The 23,636-nt window shown below is 39.5% G+C and overlaps 2 protein-coding genes across 4 annotated transcripts in view; both read right to left on the bottom strand.

The window, feature by feature from the left end:
* Nucleotides 1-3,926, bottom strand: part of Rnf212 (ring finger protein 212) — a 41,491-nt gene extending 37,565 nt beyond the window's left edge. For 2 of the 3 annotated variants that reach the window (XM_003751319.6, XM_017599407.3), the window contains exon 1: nucleotides 612-3,926. In XM_003751319.6, the coding sequence (XP_003751367.2) occupies nucleotides 612-720 (109 nt within the window). In that variant the 5' untranslated portion in view covers nucleotides 721-3,926. The remainder of the gene's footprint in view (nucleotides 1-611) is intronic. The other variant, XM_039092606.2, reaches the window with a different exon arrangement.
* Tmed11 (transmembrane emp24 protein transport domain containing 11) lies at nucleotides 2,885-23,268 on the bottom strand. The gene is made up of 5 exons (XM_001071744.8): nucleotides 23,145-23,268; nucleotides 10,518-10,615; nucleotides 4,908-5,033; nucleotides 3,919-4,065; nucleotides 2,885-3,097 (listed from the first exon to the last, which is right to left on the bottom strand). Exons 1-5 carry the CDS (start codon nucleotides 23,266-23,268, stop codon nucleotides 2,948-2,950), a joined length of 645 nt encoding a protein of 214 aa, XP_001071744.1. The 3' UTR covers nucleotides 2,885-2,947.
* Nucleotides 23,269-23,636: the final 368 nt, after the last annotated feature.

The raw sequence follows: 23,636 nt of genomic DNA, 5'->3' as shown, positions 1-23,636 counted from the left end.
TACACCAGAAACTCACACATTCTACCCCTGGTTGCACACGTGCAATACATAGCCAGAGTTTTCACAGTAGCAGCATTTGCCCCTTACAAATCTGGAAAACACTTATGTTACTTCAACGAAAGAATAAATAAGTTGAACTCCGATCACACATCAGAATGCCGTATGAATGTGGCACCTACATATACAATGCTCATATTAAATACTGTGTGTAAGTTCCTAGAGAATTAAGATAAGGCTGGACAACAAAATGGAACAGAAGTCTACAAGAATTTTCTAAGGGCTGTTCCTTTACTCGCCAAGTTAAATAGGTTGGTCATTTCCCACTGCTTCTGTACGTCCCCCCCCCCCCCCCTCGCCCAAGCTTTACTTCAACAACAAAAATATTCACATCTGATCAACTGACTGCTGTGAACTAGCTTCCCGCCAGATGCCAAGCACGCGGCGAGGAGTTCCTGCTTTCGTCTCCCTGCAGGGTTTCGGTGGCTATGGAGTTGCACAGACCCTCGCTCCTCGCTCCTCGCTCCTGTCCCACCCACGGGAGGGAACCCCACGCTGTGAGCCCCAGGCAGCGAGCCTCCTTGGCCCATTTCGCCCGCCCGGCCTGCGCGGACCTTTCAGGATGCAGGAATCGCAGAACACGTGCCCACAGCTGGTCAGGCTGAAGGACGACTTCCTGTGCGGCGGCTGGAAACAGCGATTACAGAACACCCAGCTGGCCATGACGGAGGACCCACGTGGGATTCGCGCGAGGCCAGCGAGGGCACAGAGAGATACAGACCCTCCCCTCAGTACCAGGCACAGCTTAGAAAGGCAGCTCTGCGCCTGCGCTCATTCCAGCGCATGCGCACAAGGCCGCACAAACCGACACGGAACCAACCCCGGAGGAAGAAGCCAGGGCGGAAAGTACTGAGTCGAGAAAAGGCCTTCTTGGCGGTGGAGGAAAACTTGGCGATGTGGGCAGGCACAGTGGCTTCTTGGGTGAAACTGGGCTGTGGTAGTGGATATTGAGGGAGTCTGAGTGGATCGGCCCTCAGGGTAGAGCTAGGCCCAGGGACATTTGTACACACCATAATGCAGAGGAGAGAAAAACCGGGAGCCATTGAAAGCAAGAAGAACCATAGATTCCTAGCAGGGTTGGAGGAAGGTCTACCAGGAGGGTGGGGGTGGGCTGTGGTTATGGACCAGGCTAGGGGACTAGAAGTACCCAGTGAAGAATGGAATGGTCGGGAGGGATTCCATTAGAACATCGGACAGAAGTGAATCAGGGCAGGACAGAGATCCCCGCTTGCCACTGTGTTCAGTGATCTTTATGGAAGATCATTCCCCACTTAACAGATCGTGGAAGGGGGTAATTTCTGACGATATTAAACTAATTTCAAAATTAAAATTAAAAATTACTTTTAGTTTTTTTTTTTTTTTTTTTGCATAATTCTGGATCTTTCCTCCCCACTTCCTAAGTGTGCTTGGATCCATAGAGTCTGTGTGAGAAAATTCCTGAGCTATTTACTTCTATGGAGCAAAGTTTAGTGTTTTTCAAGGAATTAGGAAAAAGTAAAGATTCAGGTGACTGTGTTTCTTAGTGAAGTAATTTGGGGAAAGAATGTATTTGTGCAGTACTGCAGTTGTGAGTTTCATCAAGTCCTAAAAATATACTTGTTTACAAATGTAGTATGATTAAAAAGATATAAAATATCTTATCTACTTTGTATTGAGTATACATTAAAATTAAAGTAGCTTTGTTTCTTTGTGTTGCACTCCCATGTTTATGAGAGAAGGTCTCTGTGTTGGTTTGGGTAAGAATGTAGCCCCTATATATTTGAATGCTTATCCACTAGGGATTTGAATGCTTAGTTAATGGAGAGTGGCAATATTAGAGTTATAACGATTAGCAGGTATGACCTTGTTGGTGGAAGTTTGACACTAGAAAAGGCTTTGAAAAGCCCATGTCAGACATAGTCCTCCCTCCCCACCACCTTGTGTGGATCAGGATATAGCTCTCAACTACTGCTCCAGCACCTGCCTACATGCCACCATGCTCCCCAACATGATGGTAATAGATTAAACCTGTGCAACTGTACGCAGACTCCCAATTAAATGTGTTCTTTAATAAGAGTTGCCTTAGTCATGGTGTCTCTTCACATCAGTAGAACAGTGACTAAGTCTGCTGTCAGTCTGGTCTCTACTTGGGGGCTCTGGGGATCTTCCTGCTTCAGTCTCCTTAAGAGCAGCAGTAGAAGCCAATGTGACATGCTCTGACTGATAGTACTTTGTTTGGTATGCTATGATAAATATATGCCACAAAGGTCCCTGTCCCCCTCTCCCCTTCTTGATAAAGAGCTTCTCTGTGTAGTCTGAAACTTACTCTGTAGACTCAGCTGGCCTCGAATTCAGAGAACCACCTGTCTCTGCCTCCCAAGCGATGTTATTAAAGGTGTTGCTAGCACTACCACCACCTGGTTCCACAATTATTAAAATGTACCCTTTTGTAAAATCCTCTTTCTTTTAATATTAAAGGCAGGTTTTTGGGGAAGCTGTTTACTGGCCCCAAGGACTGAGGCCAGGGAAATTGTCATGGGGATAAGGGAGTAAGAGGGGAAGAAAAAAAGAGAAAGGATCCGCTTGCAGAGAGAGAAGGGGAGATGGATAGATAGATAGAACATAAAATCTTTTTTTTTTTAATGTGTGACCAAATAACTTAAAATTGCATCTGTAGCTCATTTGGTATTGCTGATTTATATCAAGTTTAAATTAAAACGACGTGCTTATTTTTTTTTTACCACATTCAGAAGCTACATTATTAAAGTGACACTTTTTAAAAACCAGGAATGCCATCTATAATATTAACTTCAATATCTAATATCTTTTAAATCAGAAAATAGCAGACTTATGCATGTATTTTGGTTTATTAACTCAAACATTGTACAAATTATTTACTTTAACTTGTGTTTTAAACAAGCTTCTTAGCTATGAAGAAATCTTTAAGGTGCTTCATTTGAAAAATTCCAACTGAGATAAAGATTAATATTTGTGCGAAAGCCCACCATAAAACATTTCTATTGGTATCTTCACTGGTGATACGGAAATTTTCCTCACGGTCCTATTCAGAAAAGAAATACAAAGTTTTAGTTTGTTAAAGTACTTTGTGTGTGATTTTTGAGGTTCCCGAGTGTGTTCTTGGTATTTAATTTTATCCATTTGATATAAAAAGTAGAATATCATTTTCTTAGATGTAATTTATTATTTATCCAACTGTAAGACAGCAATTTAACAAAACATATTCTTTTACTTTGGTATCCATTGCAGAAATTTAATCTATTACTTTATACAGTTTTTACCATCAAGGAAAATGAACATTACTTAATAGTGATAGATTTTCTTCATTAAATCTTTATGTTGGGCTCTATGCCACACACTTCCTTATTGAATTACCATGCCTTGTCCATATTTCTTAGATAAAGAAAACTGAGACTTGTTTATGGCAAAGTAAATGAATAGATTTGTGTCCTCCATGTCTGGCCAGCATCCAGTGAGCACAATGACTCAGAAAACACTTGATGTCATAAGACTAAAACTGTGATCCTGAATGTGCACATACGTGGGTCTCTATAAGTGTATGGAACATGTCTGGAAGCATTCCTTTGTTTCATAAGTTCACATCTTTTGTAACTGGGTGAAGACTTGGCTAGTAACTTTGGAGGATGAGGAGGAAAATGAGCCTCAATTCCCTTTTCTAAAGGAACTCACGGGCCAGTAGAGTGAGGAAAGGTTATTCTCTTCCCACTCCCTTCACACCCACACAGGTCCAGCTTAGAAAGACCAAGGGACAGGCAGTGTGTTCTTTCCTTGGTTTAAAGGTTTTGTGCCGAGAAATGAATTTTTGACAAGAAGAGATAAAATAAGCTGAAAGGACAGACTGACCCTTTGATAGTCTTGTTCTTTGAGTATTTGTTCAATTTGTTCAATTAGATGTCGAAGCGTGAAGGCTACTTCATTAACTTTGTCCTTTGCTTGAACAATAACTGCATCAAGGTCATGCTCTCCAACTCGAATATCTAAGTGGATGCGCTGTACAAACAGTAAGAGGGAGAAACAAACCCTTGCATGTTTGAAATAAATTAGCTATAGTTTTTTTCCTTTGCTTTCTTTTTGTGCTAGCATCTTCTTGGTCTCTTTTACTTCTTTCATGAGTGAGGTCCCACACCACTTGACTTACCTTTTTTCTTTTGCCCACATTATAACTCTATTTCTCACTCTACACTACCCTACTCTACTCAATAGTCTTTCTTATAATAACACTTAATTTTGTGGTAACCTATTGACCTTAACATATATTTATACCTTCATGAATATCAAATTTATTGTCATGTAAATGTTTCTGGTGTTGAGAAAACTTTATTATTGGAATAATATATTGTATATTATATTACCTTTTTTTTTGGTTCTTTTTTTCGGAGCTGGGGACCGAACCCAGAATATATTGTATATTTATCTATGAAAGTTTCTCTTTACATATAGCTGAATTTTGTATACTGAAGTACAAATGCTTTTCAGCTGTTCTTAACACATTTAGAAAATAGTGACTCACCCATGTACTGCATAAGAGTTTTTGTTATTAGAGTTCCATTATTAATTTGCCCTTCAGCCTTCACTTGTTTTCAAGCCTGAGTAATCACAGCTTTTTAAACCTTCCCTCACAACAATTATTTTTCAAACTCTTTAATCAACTTCATGATTCCCTTTGAACACCTTCCAATCTCTCCAGCTCCCTCTCTGGTTGTTATTCAAGATCTATACACATAACTTTAATATGTTTCCTGTTAGTCTGTTTGTGATTGATTCTGCAAACCAATGCCATGCTTGGATAATGATGTTGTGTTCAACAGCAGGATACATAGGCATATACTCACCAGCTTACTCCCTCCAAATGACACAAATTGTGTAGAATTAGATTCTAAGCAAATGATGTGTTCACCAGATGAGTGTGAAGTAAAATAGAATGTCCCTTGTGCACCATATAACTTGGATAATAATACCTAGGATTGAGAATGTCAATAGTTTATAATTGTCTATTTTTCATCTTTATTTTTAATAGGAATATTAAAATTAAATAGTCCTATGGAAAAAACAAAATGGTTAAAGAACATGAAAAATACCCAGCCTTACAAGTAATGAACATTCAAATTATAGCAAAACATCCCTTGCTTATTCTGAGATTGGTAAGGATTTTAAAATTCTTGGGTTGTATGGAAAAATAGTCTCCTAACAGTGTTGAAAGGACTGAGCAACTAAACTGTTTTGGGTTGCAGTTAAGCAATGTATGTTAAAACTTACAAAATATGTAATCATTGACTCAGTAACCTTAGCTACAGAAGAGTATTTTATCAACATGTGGAAGTTACAAAGTTGCACAGAAGATAATATTTACTGTGTTGCCTGTGTTAGTAAGATTGTCACTTTGAAATAAGGAAAAGTCAACTAAAGAACAATATGTAGTAGTAAAGGAAACTAAAAAACAAGTATCTATACTAAAAATGTCCATGAACTGATGCAGAGTATATGTGTGTACCTTACTATCCTAGGATGTCTTCAAACTCAATCTACCTACCTCTATCTTTGGAGTGTTGGGATTACAGATTCACACCACATCTGACTCTTTATGCCAATTTATAGAAAAAATCTTTATTGTATACTATTTTTATAAAAAGTATTGTCTGTAAAAGTACCTCTTTCTCTCTGTCTGTGTGTGTATATGTTTTCTGATATCTATTATAATAAACATAATCTTAACAAACTGAAAACCCCAGTTCTTAGATGGATTAAAGAATTGAATTCACCTGATAAACTTCTCCACACCTGGAGAGATAGACAGATGGATACAAAGAATCACAGCTGACTACAGCAAAAATGCACAAGTAAAAAACATAATCTGTGGGAGCTGATGCTAGATTCCTTGTACCAGGTATATCACATCTATATCTAATCATCTATATATCTAATCATCTACATCTATTTCTATATATTTCTATCCCTATATCTATACATGCCATAGTGAAAGGTGAAAATCATGCATGAGGAGAGTACAGCATATATGCAAGGATATTAGAATTAAGAATATTAGCATTGCCAGATCAAGAATTTTTATGCTAAAGGATTAGCGGGCCAGGAATTTTTGTAAAATCTGTGCCAAATAATATAATGGGAAAAGTAGATAAGATGAAAGAAAGTGTGGGTCATACGAATAGAGAAACTCCAAGAAAAGGAGACAGAGTACACTGTAAAAATAAATAAAGGCTGCGTTTAGGGTATTTATTGGTGGTTGGCCATTGCTGAAAAAAGATTCTTTGAATCTGAGAATAGACTGACTTCTAAAACCAAAACACAAAAAGAAAATAAGTGGGACAGAATATCCAAGAACTGTGGAGGAAACTACAAAAACTCAACGTTTATAATGTTGATATCAGAAAGAGAGCGAGAAAGGAAACCATGCAAGAGGAGAGTGATATATTTAATGTGTCAGGAGGCAAGAACCCACCAACTTAGATTTTTACAAAATCGTCCTAAAGAGTTGACCAGAGATATCGGAAAAATGAGAATTGGGAGAATGTATCAGCAGTAGAACTGCCTTCTCTGAAATGTTAAAGGGAGTTCTCCAATAATAATGATATTATTAGAATCTTAGAGAATCGATCAATGGAGGCAAAATTAAAAAAATATTGTTCTTAATTTATTTAATAGTTTGTCCAAATATTAGCTACAATTTACCCAATGATACTTTACGTATAAGTGAGATTATATAAAAACAGGATAATATTCTTAGCTTATAAGCATCTCTCCATGATCTGTAAAGTAACAGATTAATATTTGAAGCAGACTTATGTTTTCCTTATTGCCAGTTCTTGGACAACTTTGGAAAAATGAAAAAAGTTCTGTTATTGATATGTTTCAGAAATGAGAGGAAGGACTAAAGAGATGGCTTAGCTGTTAAAAGCACTAATGGCTGTCTCAGAGGATCCAGATTCCATGCCCAGCACCCATGTAGTAGTTCACAACCATCTATAACTCCAGTTTCAAGAGCTTGTATACCCTCTTCTTGCCTCCAAAGACATGAGGCATACAAGCAGGTGAAATACCCATGCCCATTAATAGCTAAAATTAAAAAAAAAAGAGGGATGCCAACTGGTCAAAGGGCATAGAATAAATGTGAGTGATATGCTCAGCCACAAACAGGACATCCCTTCCCTCAAGATTCAGTGATCCTCAACCAAAGAATGGATAAAGAAAATGTAGTACATTTACACAGTGGAGTATTAGTCAGCTGTTAGGAAAAATGACATTATTGAATTTTCAGGCAAATATTTGATGGTACTAGAAAAATCATCCTGAGGGAGATAGCTCAGACCCAGAAAGACAAACAAGGTACATACTCACTTATGAATGGATATTAGCTGTTAGGTAGAGGATAATCATACTACAATCCCCACCCAGAGAGGATAAATAACAAGGAGGGCTCGAGGAGGAGACGCATGGATTCCCATTGCGAAGGAAAAATAGAATAGATTTTGCAGGTGGGCTTGGAGCAGGTGCGCATGGGCTAGGAGATCAGGTGGGGGAGGGAAGAATGGCTGTAATAGGTGGGCATTTAGTGGGCAATGTGGAAACCTAGAGCAGTGAGAACATCCAGGAACCTATAAGGGTGAGCCTAGCAAGGATTCTTAGCAATGGAGCCTAACTGGCCATCTTCTGTAACCATGTAAAGCTCCCAGTGGTGAGACCTGGATACCAACACAGCCACAAAACCTTTGACCCACATATATTCTGCCTGTAAAATGTGCTGGTAGCTCAGATCTTGATGGGAACAGATGCAGAGACCCATACCCAAACATTAGGCAGAGTTTGGGGAACCCCACAGAAGAGAGGGAGGAGGAAAACTAGGAGCCAGAGGGGTTGAGGACAGCAGGAGAAAGGCCCATAGAATCAAGTAAGCAGAGTTCATAGGGTCTTACAGAGACTGAAGTGGCAATCACAGAACCTGCATGGATCTACATTAGGTCCTCTGCATATGTGCTGTGATTGTTTAGCTTGGGTGTTTTTGTGGGGCTCCTAGCAGTGGGACTCTTTTGCCTGTTCTTAGTACCTTTTCCTCTTACTGCGTTGTCTTTCTAGCTTTAATAAGAGGGTTAGGGGCTAGTCTTATTTGAATCCTGTTTTGCCATGGTTGGTTGAAATCCCTGAGAGGCATGCTCTTTTCTGAAGGGGAATGGAGTTGTAGTGGATCTGGGGGAGAGGGGAGGTGGCGGTGAGGACTTGGGGAGTGGAGGGAGGGGAGGCTGCAGTTGAGATGTATTGTATGAGAGAAGAATAAATAAAAAGAAAAAAAATTAGCACCCTCAAAATTCCCCAAACAAAAGCAAACACCATCACTCCCCCTTCACCTTTCATGGAAGAAGAGGCAGAAGTCAGGGATGGGAATAAGAAAAACAGTGTTGTCTTGATAAGGCAGAACTGTTTATTCATGAATTCACAGAAGCTGTGATTGCACACATAAAAGATCAGCACAATATGAAGACGATTGACATTCCAGCATGGAGTGGGGCTATTAATGGCTTTTGGGGGAGAGTCAGTTTTCTTTATTGATGTGGCCATGCTCCAGTAGATAATCCTAAACCCATGAGTATGTGGGCAGCACAAATTGCTCTCATTGGGTGATGAAAGAAAGAGGGGGAAGGGAGAGAAAGTGGGGGAGGGGAAGGGAGGAGGGAGAGAAGGTGAGAGGGAGAATCTCTTATCACCTGTCAGTAAAAAGCTTATGGCCAATGAGCTGAAGCAGGAATCAGGAGGTAGGAAATCCAGGACGGATAGAGAGATTTCTGGGAAATAGAGGCTTAAGAGAGATTCAAGGGGGGTGGTGAGGAAGACACTGAGGAAGAAGCAGAAGAGTGAAGGAGAGGCTAGAATAAAGGGGAGATAAGGAAACATAGTTCAGGATAGGATTCACCCCAGGAACTGTAGGGGGACAAAAACTTTCAAGAAGCTCCTGCTGAGTAACCAGCACAGACCTATCGACAAGCACTTCCCAAAGCAGTTTTCTAGTCAGGTGGGAGACTAAGAAAGAGCAAGGGGGTTTATGCTGGCCTGACACATGCTGGCTAGATACATGTTGGCAGCCTGAGGAGCCACCTCACCTTGTGGATCCAAGAATATCTTCCTAGAGTGGGGGAGGGGGTTGGGGTCTGGAGAGGTTGTAGTAGAAGGAGAAACCAGGGTAGGGCAAATGAGGTCTGAACTAAACAGAGAAGAACTGAAAGTTTTCTTGTCATAGGTTTTATACATTTTACAAGAATCAACTCAATGGATCTTAGATCTAAATGTAAATGTGAAGCTTTAAAACTCATAAGAGACAAGCTAAAATGGAGTTAACCTTGTGTTCTAGTTTGCATCATCAATTTGACACAGCCTAGAATCACCTTAGAAAGGAGTCTCACTTGAGCAATTGTCTTTTTGGGTTGGTCCATGGATATGTTTATGAGGGATTTTTTTGACTGCTAATTGATGTAGGAGTGCTCAGCTCACTATACATATTACACACTCATCACCATACACATATGCATACAATTCTGTTTTTAAATGTATCAAAATTTTAATTTGATTGATTAAATTTAATTGATTTAATTAAAGAATCTTGCCATGTGCTTTATTTCTCTTTTTTAATACACTTTTAAGATTTATTTATTTATTATATATATGAGTACAGTGTAGCTGTCTTCAGACACACCACAAGAGGGCACCGAATCACATTACAGATGGTTGTGAGCCACCATGTGGTTGCTGGGATTTGAACTCAGGACCTTTGGAAGAGCAGTCAGTGCTCTTAACCACTGAGACATCATTCCAGCCCGCTTTATTTCTCTTAATATACCATTAAAAGGGAATTTTTATTAAGTAAATGTAGCAGTCAAAGATGATGCCTGTTTGTCTGTCTATCTATCTATCTATCTATCTATCTATCTATCTATCTATCTATCTATCACCTATCAGCTATCTATATCTATCTATCATCTATCAATCATCTATCATCTATATACCCACCACTCTATTATCTATCTATCTATCTATCTATCTATCTATCTATCTATCTGTCATCTATTTATCTATCATCTACCTGTCTGTCTGCCTATCTATCTATCTATCTATCTATCTATCTATCTATCTGTCATCTATTTATTTATCTATCATCTACCTGTCTGTCTGCCTATCTATCTATCTATCTATCTATCTATCTATCTATCTATCTATCTACCCATCCATCACTCTTTCTATAACACCTATCTTTTTTTTGTGGCATATGTGTGAATATCAGAGGACAATTGGCTTGGCAGCAATTACCCTTTGCCTACTGAGCTATCTCAGAGGCCCACTTTCTGTTTTGTTCAGTTCTACGTAAAAGGCTGTAACTTCTTATTGTTGCTCTTGTAGAGCTTTTGCAACTAGAAATAGGATCAATGTAGAAAGGAATTTACCTCATCATTGTTTGTAACAGTCACAAACATTCCTAAGCCAGGAGCAGATTCAAGAAAGTCATGTCTACCAATGTCCCACTGCTGTATCTTGAATGTCCCTGTAACAAAATACAAAACACCTATTAGAAGGTACAGAGAATACATAATTGCCACTAAGTTAAATTTATTTCTTAATCTTTCTATATGAAAGTGAGAACTTCTATTAAAACAGCAAACAAGTAAAAGCAAGGCCATGGGAGCAGCTCATTCAGTAAAGTGCTTGCTGGTACAATCATGAAGACCTGAGCTTGCTCACTAGTACCCATGTTAAAAAAAGCAGGTATGGTAGTATCTACTTATAATCCCAGTGCTTGGGTAGCAGAGTTAGGAAGCTTGCTGACCAGACAGTGTCTTAAAACAAACAAACAAACAAACAAACAAACAAAACAAAACAGGTGGACAACTCCTAAGCGATAACCTAAGTCAAGGTTGATCTCTGACCTCGACATACATGATCACACACACACACACACACACACACACACACACACGAGTTATTAAGCATTTCTATGCAGAATATAAACTCCATGTTAGCCAATGTAGTATTCAGGTTTCTCTAGAGTAACAGAACTAATAGAATGAATCATGAATCTCCTCTCTCTCTCTCTCTCTCTCTCTCTCTCTCTATATATATATATATATATATATATATATATATATATATATGTTCTATAATACATAAAGTAACAAAATTGTTTCTACATGCATAGGGTTGATACCATGAGGATCACAAGGATTCAATAATGTGTAAAAGACTCCCTCAGACTTGGTTAGCACATAAGAAGGACTGAATGTGATGTTTAAAATTTTTTATGTGTATAAACTTTTAATATGTTTATAATGCATCTCTATCTCCAGAGGGGAGGTGAAGCTTCGAGTACTGAAGAGATGGGTAAATGACAAGGAAAATGTTAGGAGAGGAGTTTGAGGGCAGCAGGGGTTGGAATCAGTTATAGAAGGGTTGCAAGTCCATTGCAAATTATGGAGCTGAGTTGGAGTAACTTTTAATTTTTTAAAATATTCTGGGTGTTGTATGTAGAAAATATTGAAAGGTAGACATTGCAAGGGTATTGTAATCCAAGTGGTTTATATTCTAATAACAGTTGTTGAAGCACTAGATTTTGTCTTTCCCGCTCTATTCCACAAGTCAGCAATTGGGTCTCTGGTAAAGTTACAGCCCTAAGTCTTATAGTTACTATGTTGTAAATACAATTAGAATGGAGGCAGTTTGATGATAAGACTACAGTGCCTGCCTGGCAGTGACAAGGGAGGCAAATGGGGCCAGGGCTGGAGAAAGAAATTTGACCCTAGATCTCTACCTTCTGGAAAGTGAAGGAAAACCTGTACTGGCTGGTTTTTGTGTTAACTTGACACAACTGGAGTCATCACAGAGAAGGAGCCTCAGTTAAGGAAATGCCTTCATGAGATTCAGGTGCAAGGCATTTGATCAATTAGTGATCAGTGGAGGAGGGCTCAGCCCATTTTAGGTGGTCTATCCTTGGGATGGTGGTCCTGGGTTCTATAAGAAAACAAGCTGAGCAAGCCAGGGGAAGCAAGCCAGCAAGCAGCATCCTCCATTGCCTCTGATTCAGCTTGGCTCAAGGATCCTGCCCTGTTTGTGTTCTGGTCTTCCTTCAATAATTAACAAGCAGCAATACATATTTAGTGTAAGTTAAATAAACCGTTTTCTCCCCAACTTGCTTTTTGGTTATGATATTTTATCACAGCAATAAAAACCTTAAATAAGGTAAAACGCCTTTGGGGACTCCAGGGGGAAAGTTTCCCAAGATGAGAAACTTGCAGCCCACAGTTGGTTCCTGCTTGTACTTCAGGGTCTTCAGGCTTAGGAAGCTTTTTCATAGTACTGTCCTCCTTCCATCCCTCCCTTAAGTTTGTTAACCATATGTGTAATATATGCTCAATACTCGTTTGAATGGTTCATTTTAATGTTATTTTAAAAAGCATTATAGGTGAATCTGGATAAAATAGATTCATCTCCTACTCTCCTCTTCTTGCTAATTCCAACCAAAACCCCAGAAAAAGGTATGAAACAACCAAAGACTAAAAGCTAAAGAAAGGCAGTGAACTGGCTCAGGACCTCAGGACTCAGCTCAACAGGTTTACCTGTTTTATTTTCCCATTCTTACACACTCTAGTCTGTTCATAAAAAATTTGTAATTTGCAGGGAAGGAGGGAAGGAGGGAAGGAGGGAAGGAGGGAAGGAGGGAAGGAGGGAAGGAGGGAAGGAAGGAGGGAAGGAGGGAAGGAGGGAAGGAAGGAGGGAAGGAGGGAAGGAGGGAAGGAGGGAAGGAGGGAATTTCATCTCTGGAGAATGAAATTCCTTTGATGCTACATGACCTGTTTCAGAAGAATTGTCTGAAAGAAATTGCATTCTGTATGCTGGATGCTTCAGCTGTGAAGGGGTTGGGATGGAGCCCTAGAAAGAGACCTACCCCATACTAACACAGAGCAACTTCCCTCTATAAAAAGAACTAGAAGGATTCTGAAGAGGAGAGAGTTGGAGGAAAAAATCCAACCTGGGTGTTAGGCCATGTCCGTGCATTAGAATAGTCCATACATCAAACTAAAATTCATATTTCTGTCCTAGGTTGTTAAGTAGGAATCAGAGTCATAGTATAATACTTAAAATGTACAATAATGTAAAATAACTCAGAGTTGCTCAGTTCTGTGAAGAACAAGGAAAGTTTCAACTTGATTTAGAGAAGACAGTTACCTAACACCAGTACCAAGATGACACAGTTTCAATAATCTGACAAAGAATTTTAAAGCTTCTGTCATAAAAAATTCAAACAGCAGTATGAACACTCATGAAATAAATTAAAATCGAAGTTATGAGAACAAAATGAGCTCATTAGAACAGGAAAATACAGTATTTAAATCTAGAAAAATCCTACCTTGCTGAATAGACTCAACAAAAGAGCAAAGATGATTGGAAAGAGTGTGAAGCAAAAAATGGTGTTTTAATAGAGTCCCATGGACTACAAAACATTAAAAGTCTAAAATTTGTAGAGTTACAGGAGAAAAGAAAAGGAATCTAAAGCTAAAAAAAATTGGAGAAAATAATTACTAAATACTCCCTAAATTCTGTAAAAGACATAAAAAACCACATTCAAGCTCAGCACACCCCAACAATATAATCCTATAAAAGAGTCCATCTCCATGTACATCAAAATTAAAGTCCAGAAAAAAATCTGAGAAATGTTAGGAGAGAAGTAGTTCATGACTTAGAGTCAGAGATAATGAATCACATAGGCAGTAGAAACACAAGCAAGTGGTGATACATGCTTCAACACTGAAAGAATGCTAACCATAATCCTTTGTACAACAACACATCCTTGAGGATATTCTTAGCTCAATGGAAATTTAAGATTAGGAAGCTCAAGAATAGAATTAAAAGAATAGGGTTGGGGATTTAGCTCAGTGGTAGAGCGCTTGCCTGGGAAGCGCAAGGCCCTGGGTTCGGTCCCCAGCTTCGGAAAAAAAAAAAAAAAGAATAACAGACGCCATCTAGGAAAGGCTATGACCAGCAAGTGAGTTTCCTGGAGATGGCCCACCAGTTTGCATGACTGTGATGGGTGCACTCTGGAGAGGCTCAGTCCCAGAGACTTCATCCCAGGATTGCTTTTCACCACTGATATGCCCTTCCTACTGTTATGACATAGCCTAATGATTTCTGGGCATCAGTTGCACGCTATTGGGCAAATTTCCTGCAGATCAACATGAAGATAAGCTTTTATGAATTAATGCTGTTTAGATGAGTTAATGACTTTATAGAATTCCTGATTTGATTCAGATAATTTTAGGAAGAAAATTTAAGGAGATGATTTAGTTGTTTTGCCAGAAAGATGAAATAAAGTTAGAACTAAGAATAGAATGTACCCCTCCTCATAGAATAGTAAGTAAAGGCTGCATAATAAGGAATACTATGAGTTTTCATAAATTGTGCTATGAAGAGAAATAGGCTTGGGACAAATTTGTGATCAAGGAACAACATTCATTCTAGGTCATGTCCTAGGATGAGGCCACAGGTGTGCACTATGGTAAAGCAAGACAATGTGACACTGTTGCTTTGAACTTATAACGAGCCCACAGAATGAAACACTGCTTTCAACTTAATATCAACATCCTTCTGTAACTCCCCTACTGTGTAACATTTTCTTTATGAGGTAATTTTATAAAGAACTTTTGTCTGAGAAGGTATAAAAACTCTAAGAGAAAAAAATAAAGTGTGATTGTTGGGGCTGTGCTCTACCCACTAAATTTGTGTGTGTGTGTGTGTGTGTGTGTGAGTGTGTGTGTGTGTGTGTGTGTTGTGTATGTATGTGTATATATATATTGTCTATATGTATTTGCATACATATGTATGTAGCTATATGTGTGTGTATAAGCATGCATGTGCACTTGTGAAATTGATGAAACAGGTGGTTGGGTTTGGTCAGTGTCTTTCTTTCTTCTTTCTTTCTTTCTTTCTTTCTTTCTTTCTTTCTTTCTTTCTTTCTTTCTCTCTCTCTTTCTTTCTTCCTTCCTTTCTTTCTTCCTTTCTTCCCCTTTCTCTGTGACATTTCCAAGAGTCATCATCACCTTTTGGCCCCAGAATAGCAAGAGAGAATTAAATTGCCAGAATCCCCCAGAACAGTGAGAGTAAAATTGCCAGAAGCCATCAGCTTCTCACCCCCAGAACAGTAAGAGGGAGTTAAAGGCCAGAGGCCATCAGTCTTTGGCCTTGGTCGGATGCTGTGTCCCACCTCAGTACCTGACCTTGTTGGGACAGGCCTCTTGACAAAAGAAATCTTAACCAGGCATGGTAATATATACCTTTAATCCTGTGGTCTCACTATGTATCTTTGGCTGTCTTTGAATATACTATGTAGACTAGACCAGCCTCAAAGAGATGTGCCTGCCTCTGCCTCTTCAGTGCTGGGCCCACACCATCACATCTGCAATTCTTCACTTTTTAAAGCAACAGTTTAAAGTGGCTAACATTTGAAAGAAAAATTTTAGCAATGCTTTCAGTGTATGTGGAGATAATATTTAAGACAATTACAAATGGTAGAGTTAAGGTTTTATGTTTTCTTAAAATGTTAGTCATAGTAGGAAATAACAAGTATTAAAATTATAGAAATATATAGTGAAAAACACTATAGATAAAGTGGAATAAAATATAAAACATTCAAGCAATCCACAGGTAGATAGATGTGGAAACCAAAAGACAAAAAAGAATGTGAAAGTAATGAAGTCATAACTTCTGCTATTAATAATACATGCTAGGATCTGATGATTTTTTTGCATTTTCTCAGTTTCTGTTGTTATGTCTCCCTTTTCATTTCTAATTTTATTAATTTGGATACTGTCCCTGTGCCCTCTGGTTAGTCTGGCTAAGGGTTTATCTATCTTATTGATTCCCCCCCCCCAAGAAACAGCTCCTGGTTTTGTTGATTCTTTGTATAGTTCTTTTTGTTTCTACTTGGTTGATTTTGGCTATGAGTTTATTTCCTGTCTTCTACTCCTCTTGGGTGTATTTGCTTCTTTCTGTTCTAGAGCTTTTAGGTATACTGTCCAGCTGCTAGTGTATGCTCTCTCCAGTTTCTTTTTGCGGCACTCAGAGCTATGAGTTATCCTCTTAGCACTGCTTTCATTGTGTCCCATAAGTTTGTGTATGTTGTGAGTTCATTTTCATTAAATTCTAAGAAGTCTTTAGTTTCTTTCTTCATTGTTTTCCTTGCCCAAGTTATCATTGAGTAGAGCATTTTTCAGCTTCCATGTGGGGCCCATGACTCCAGCCACATATGTAGCAGAGGAAGGCCTTATTGGGCATCAATGAGAGGAGAGAACCTTAGACTTGTGAAGGCTCAATGCCCCTGTGTAGAGGAATGCCAGGGTTGGGAGATGGGAGGAAGTGGGTGTGTGGGTGAATACTCTCACAGAGGTATGGGGAGGGGAAAGGGGATTGGGGATTCCAGAGGGGAAATCTGGAAAGGGGATAGTATTTGAAATGTAAGAAAAGAAAATATCCAATAAAAAATGAAAAAAAAACATGGTATGTAATATAGTTTAAACAAGGATTAGACAAAGATTATAGGAATGAACTTTAAAAACCCAATTATAGAACTGATACCATCCCACAGTTCCCTGCACCCAAATCCCATGGGGAAGAGAGCTGAACACCCAGGAGTGAAGACATCTGGAGGCTGCAGGACAGACTGCCACTTCTGTACATTTCTGTACACTGTATAAAGTGCACAGTGCCTCTGGACACAGGAATACAGGAACAGACAGCCGCCAGTACCTGCTGTTGTGGTCTGCACCTAGGAATGAACTGAACTGGCCAAACAGCTCCCTGCACTCAAATCCTGTGGGGGAGAGAGCTGAATCCTCAGAAGTGTGGACTCTCCTGAGAAGTCAGAGGAGACTATCCTCTACTCACAGTCCAGACCCAAGAGGGAATCGCCTAATGCCAACTGTGCCCCCTGGGTGCAAGAACCTAGGAGCAATCAGGGGCAGGACCCTTTGATTCCTGCCTGCGTCAACACACCTGAAATCAGAGAACCTGTTCTCAGAAAAGGCTGAAAGAAAACAGGAAAACAGTTCTACAGGAGTGCTGACACAGAGGCCTACATCAGGGTCCAGTCACTCTCAGAAACAGCAAGACAAGCAAACACCAGAGACAACCCAATGGCTAGAGGCAAGCGCAGGAACCTAAGCAACAAAAACCAAGACTACTCGGCATCATCAGAGCCCAGTTCTCCCACCAAAGAAAATTCTGGATATCCAAACACAACAGCAAAGCAAGATTTAGATTTAAAATCACATTTTTTGATAATGATGGAGGACTTTAAGAAAGACATAAAGAACTCCCTTAAAGAAATGCAGGAAAACACAAGTAAACAAGTAGAAGCCCTTAGAGAGGAAACACAAAAATCCCTGAAAGAATTATAGGAAAACACAATCAAACAGGTAAAGGGATTGAAAATGGAAATAGAAACAATAAAGAAAGAAGAAAGGGAAACAACCCTGGATATAGAAAACCTAAGGAAGAGACAAGGAGCCACAGATATAAGCATCACCAACAGAATACAAGAGATAGAAGAGAGAATCTCAGGAGCAGAAGATTCCATAGAAATCATTGACACAACTGTCAAAGATAATGTGAAACGCAAAAAGCTCCCAGCCCAAAACATACAGGAAATCCAGGATACAGTGAGAAGATCAAACCTAAAGATAATAGGTATAGAAGAAAGTGAAGACTCCCAACTTAAGGGGCCAGTAAATATATTCAACAAAATTATAGAAGAAAACTTCCCTAACCTAAAGAAAGAGATGCCCATAAACGTAAAAGAAGCCTACAGAACTCCAAATAGATTGGACCAGAAGAGAAACTCCTCCTGTCACATAATAGTCAAAACGCCAAGTACACAAAACAAAGAAAGAATATTAAAAGCAGTAAGGGAAAAAGGTAAAGTGACATATAAAGGCAGACCTGTAAGAATTACACCAGACTTCTCACCAGAGACTATGAAAGCCAGCAGATCCTGGACAGATGTCATACAGACCCTAAGAGAACACAAATGCCAGCCCAAGTCACTGTATCCAGTAAAACTCTCAATTAACATAAATGGAGAAACCAAGATATTCCATGACAGAACCAAATTTACATAATATCTTTCTACAAATCCAGGAAATAGATGGAAAGGATAATAGATGGAAAACTCCAACACAAGGAGAGAAACTACACCATACAGAAAGCAAGAATATAGTTTCCTTGCAATGAAACCAAAAAGAGAGACAAACAAATATAATTCATCCTCTAACAATGAACAGGAAGCAACAATAACTATTCCTTAATATCTCTCAATGCCAACGAACTCAATTCCCCAGTAAAAAGACATAGACTAACAGACTGGATAGGTAAAGCATTTTGCTGCATGCAGGAAACACACCTCAGAGACAAAGACAGATACTACCTCAGAGTAAATGGCTGGAAAACAACTTTCCCAGCAAGTGCTGGCGAGGATGTGGAGAAAGAGGAACATTCCTCCATTGTTGGTGGGATTGCAGACTGGTACAACCACTCTGGAAATCAGTCTGGAGGTTCCTCAGAAAATTGGCCATTCCACTACCTGAGGACCCAGATATACCTCTCCTGGGCATATACCCAAAAGATGCCCCGACATACAACACAGACACATGCTCCACTATGTTCGTAGCAGCCTTATCTATAATAGCCAGAAGCTGGAAAGAACCCAGATGCCCTTCAACAGAGGAATGGATACAGAAAATGTGGTACATCTACACAATGGAATATTACTCAGTTATCAAAAACAGTGCCTTTATAAAATTCATAGGCAAATGGTTTGAACTGGAAAATATCATCCTGAGTGAGGTAACCCAATCACAGAAAAACACACATGGTATGCACTCATTGATAAGTGGCTATTAGCCCAAAAGCTTGAATTACACTAGATGCACAGAACACATGAAACTCAAGAAGGATGACCAAAATGTGAATGCTTCACTCCTTCTTTAAAGGGGGAACAAGAGTACCCTTGGCAGGGAATAGGGAGGCAAAGTTTAGGACAGAGGCTGAAGGAACACCCATTCAGAGCCTGCCCCACATGTGGCCCATACATATACAGCCACCAAACTAGATAAGATGGGTGAAGCAAAGAAGTGCAGGCCGACAGGAACTGGATGTAGATCTCTCCTGAGAGACACAGCCAGAATACAGCAAATACATAGGTGAATGCCAGAAGCAAACCACTGAACTGAGAATGGGACCCCCATTGAAGGAATCAGAGAAAGGACTGGAAGAGCTTGAAGGGGCTCGAGACCCCGTGTGAACAACAATGCCAAGCAACCAGAGCTTCCAGGGACTAAGCCACTCCCCAAAGACTATACATGGACTGACCCTGGGCTCCAACCTCATAGGTAGCAATGAATATCCTAGTAAGAGCACCAGTAGAAGGGGAAGCCCTTGGTCTTGCCAAGACTGAACACCTATTGAACGCGATTGTTGGGGGGAGGGTGGTAATGGGGGGAGGATGGGGAGGGGATGGGTTTGGGGGATGTTGGCCTGGAAACCGGGAAAGGAAATAACAATCGAAATGTAAATAAGAAATACCCAAGTTAATAAAGATAAAAAAAAGATGTCTTCACTTTCTTTCCACACAGAACAATCTGTAATTTATTGTTAAGGAAGGCGGATAAGTAAAACTAAGGAAAACACTTTTAATCATAGAATGTATCAGAGGAGTTTCCAGGCAAGGCTTTCTCATGTTGGGCTTGCTGTGGTTCTTTTAGTTGACAAGTTCTGTATTGTCCCTCTTTCCACTTCAGCATAGGTTTGTATTCCTCCAACAATATCTTTCTATTCCTTAAAGGATTAGAGCTGAAGGCATGCCTGGTTCTCCATCATGCTTAGAGCAGGAGCTCAGAAGCCACATTTGTAACATTAGAGACAAAGTTCAGGAAGTGGGAGCCAACCTTGACAAAACACCTGTGGCAAGTCAGGGACTTACCAGGTGCTTTTCTGCCCAGGAACACTTTGAACCTCGATAACTGAAGTGACTCAGAGTCACCAGTTATTAGACAGTCAAAGTGACTTTAACGTATTTTCTCTGTCTATAAAGTGGTAGATTTTGCAGTTCCTCTGTGGTCCGTGTTTAGCCTTAATGAGAAAATCATCCTTGGATGACTGGCTCTGAGGTAATCTCCTGAACTTTCTGGATGGCTGCATTTCCACGAGACTACTAGTGTTAAGATATGGAAAGGGACAGCACACAGCCCATATGTGCTCTTGCTGTACCTATGGGACCTTGAGACATAGTCCAAGGTGTCACAGGTTCCAGGCCATTTTAGATGTGCATTTGCATTTTACTACTGACTTCCACATTAGGATGGGGGCATACTTTTGATGATCTCTTCTTTGCATGGTGCGTTCGATACCACCTTTGTGATCACGTGTACACTATGGAAAACTGAGGACCATCGCTGGCGCTGTTGGATCTTCAGTTCAGTGGAACAAGGATGGGAGAACACAGAGTCTTTGTTGGCAAGCCACATAGGCATGTCTGACTGAGTCCAGGGAACTGTCCTTGGTGTGTTCACACAGCAAATGGAACTGAAGTCAGACTTGGCTTTGAACAGAATTTAAAGGGGCTCATAACGAAAAATAAGCACACAATAAAATCTTTTCATTAATGGGATTTAAAAAATAAATTGTAAGGGTTATATTAGTACATTATCTAGAATATCCAGAAATGCACTGGTGATGAAAGAGAAGGCTTTGGCATTGGGCCTTCAGCACTTGGATTGTGGTGCCCTGGGTGTGGCTTCCCACATCACCCTTCTCTGGGCACATTGAGATCTTTCAGTTTCGTCAGTTCCCACACCTCTTCTTCATAGTGCATCTATTACCTTTGTCTTTCCATGTGGGCTTCCAGTATAAGAATGTTCACCTGCCTGGCTCCTCCATGCCTCTCACAGTCTTTTCTGGTCTTTCATTACTTTCTCTGTCGAGGCCTCTTCTAGTTTGGTAACCCAGTCTCCTCCACTCATTTCTTCTCTTCATGTTCTGTTGACTCTATTCCATGAGTTCCTAGTTTCAGATCTCGTAGTTTCCGATTCTTGTGTGCACATTTGTGTTTGTGTGCTTTTTAAAGATCCCAATAGCTAAAATTCCCATTATTTTCATCTGTTTCCCTATTTTTTTTCGAAAGTTAAAATTATTTAAGTCCCTTCCTGAATTATCTGTGGATGTCTTTCTATTGCCTTTTTGTCTTTGGATTTTAGTAATTTGATATTTTTTTAAAACATTCCACCCGACACATTTCAAAATTTCCTATAGTTAAAGTTGAGTTTAAGAAACTGAAATTAGTGGGCTGGGGAGATGGATGGCTCAGCAGTTAAGAGTACTGACTGCTCTTCCACAGGTCCTAAATTTGATTTCCAGTAACACGGCGGCTCACAACCATCTGTAATGGGATCTGATGCTCTTTTCTGGTGTGTCTGAAGTGACTGTGTGTGTATGATATATATATATATATATATATATATACATATATATATATATATATCTTAAAGAAGATACTGTTAAAATATAAAAACTGAAATTAGTCTGCATAGCTTCATGGAGTGATGCCTGCAGAGACTATAGTTGGGAAATGAGAGGCTTGACAGCAATGGAGGTGAGTTCAGCTAGGGCTTGAGAAGAGCCAGCCATTATGAAGAGAGGGGCTGTGGGGTCTCTCCTCATGCAGCTGTCAGAGCACTGTGCAGTCACATTGGTCTTCATTTCTTAACAACTCCAGGGGCCCAGTGGCTTTTTAGCTCCATGCCACCAATATACAGGTCATGTATCTCTTGTTCCTCTATTGCTCCTTGACTTGTTAAGTTTGAGAATTCAAAGGTTACCAGGAAAATCATCATCTGTACTAGGATTTACCCAGGTATCCAGGAACTCACTGAGGACACACTGGGCAGACTCTAGTGACTCCTGTCTGCTAGGCCCATATCCTCATAATCCAAAGAAATATGTTCTGTTTTTTCATCTCCATTGTTTTTACAAGCACAGAAACAGAGGTAGAGCTAGAGGGCTTAGTGGGAGGTATCGGGCCAGGTCTGAATTCAGGATTTTTTTCAAACACTCCAGCCTCAAAAACAACTTCCCTCAGTGACTGACAGCATGGAGGGCTGCAGTACTACTCAGTTTCCCACTATACTACATATAGATTCTATAGTGTACCTTTCTATTTTGCTTGCTGCAAACTCTGCCTCACATGCTTGTTGAATTTATTTAAAAATTTCAAAACAGATTATTATTCTTGAAATTAGAACATGGAATAATGGTCGAGATGAACTGAAATAATTTGATAGTAATCAATGAAAGCCATAATCAGTATTAGTGATGAATCATGTCACATTTAGCTTCTACTTTCTCCTTGAATAAAAAATTAAAAAAATTGATATTGATTCTGACTTACATGTTAGAAAAATTGTACTTTCAATATGGTGGTGAAACTACTGAATGCTTACATCTTTCTCAGAAGATGGGTGCAGCTCACCTATGTAGCAATGAGTTTGTATCTGGGAGCATAAGGAAATCCCTGTGGTGACAGTGTGGTTAATTAACATAGTCAGGTTCTGTAAGGTGGGACTCTCTCATGGTACTCCCTGCCCACAGTTTCATTGAGTTCAGGAAATTTGATGCATTTAAACTCGGGCTGGGTGTCCTGATTTACTAGACTGGTCAGAAGTTTTCACATATGTTCTGTATAATTAATCATAATTATTTTGCTCAGAGATTCTCTACTTGAGGAAATATGACAGCCATAAAAAAAGTCCAGGTTATATTCTGAGGTGGTATCAGAGTTAGGCTTCCTGCTCTATGAATTATAAATTTCAACCTCAAGGAAAATTTCATGTCAATTTTACTAAACTTAAAAAATATCAGAGAAAAACCTACTTAGCAATAGAACCACTGCTGAGTAGTATGGACCTCTGGAGATTAGCATTGTAGCAAAAACGACATTATCTCTCAACAATGTCAGTAGAAAAATCAGTCTTACCCACCTGTTATCAACGTGTCACTTGGAATGTCTTCGATTATACATTTCTCCTCTCGCTCCCCAGCATGGAAATAAAAAGCAGCTGAAAAGGAAAAACTGAAACATAAGAGAATTGTCTGAGTTTGCATCTCTACAGCATTAGCCAGCCCAAGGTCCTTTCTTTGAAATGAAGCAGTTACAAGTGACTGTTTATAGGGCGTTTGCACTTCACTGTAATTTTATGAAATTGATTTTTGTGAGAAGTGACATTTGGTACCTATACCCAGGCAGATAAGTGCTACAAACTCCAATGAACCAGATTAAAAACACACTTAGATCTTGAGGTATTTCCTGAGATAATGATGTCAGAGTTCCTTTCAATCTTGTTGTTTTAAAGATGTTGTGATAGAGTGATAGTTATTGTGAGGGCAGTCAGTTGAAGGAAAAAATGCAGTGAGCCTCATCCAAGGCTCAGGGAAAGATAAAGAAGATGGTGGGATACCTAAATATAGTAAAA

The sequence above is a fragment of the Rattus norvegicus genome, chromosome 14 (genome assembly GCF_036323735.1).
Source record: "Rattus norvegicus strain BN/NHsdMcwi chromosome 14, GRCr8, whole genome shotgun sequence".
Taxonomy (NCBI): Eukaryota; Metazoa; Chordata; class Mammalia; order Rodentia; family Muridae; genus Rattus; species Rattus norvegicus.
Note: the sequence above shows the minus strand (reverse complement) of the source record. Positions and strands in the feature narration are given on the sequence as shown.

Bases quoted from the DNA above. Each gene is read 5' to 3' on its own strand.
- Tmed11 (XM_001071744.8), bottom strand. From the start codon at position 23,268: ATGCAAACTCAGACAATTCTCTTATGTTTCAGTTTTTCCTTTTCAGCT. The intron at 10,616-23,144 runs GTGGGTAAGACT...ATTTTGTTACAG, and splicing joins AAGTGACACGTTGATAACAG to GGACATTCAAGATACAGCAG. The intron at 5,034-10,517 runs GTAAATTCCTTT...TCTCAATCCTAG, and splicing joins CTGTTACAAACAATGATGAG to GTATTATTATCCAAGTTATA.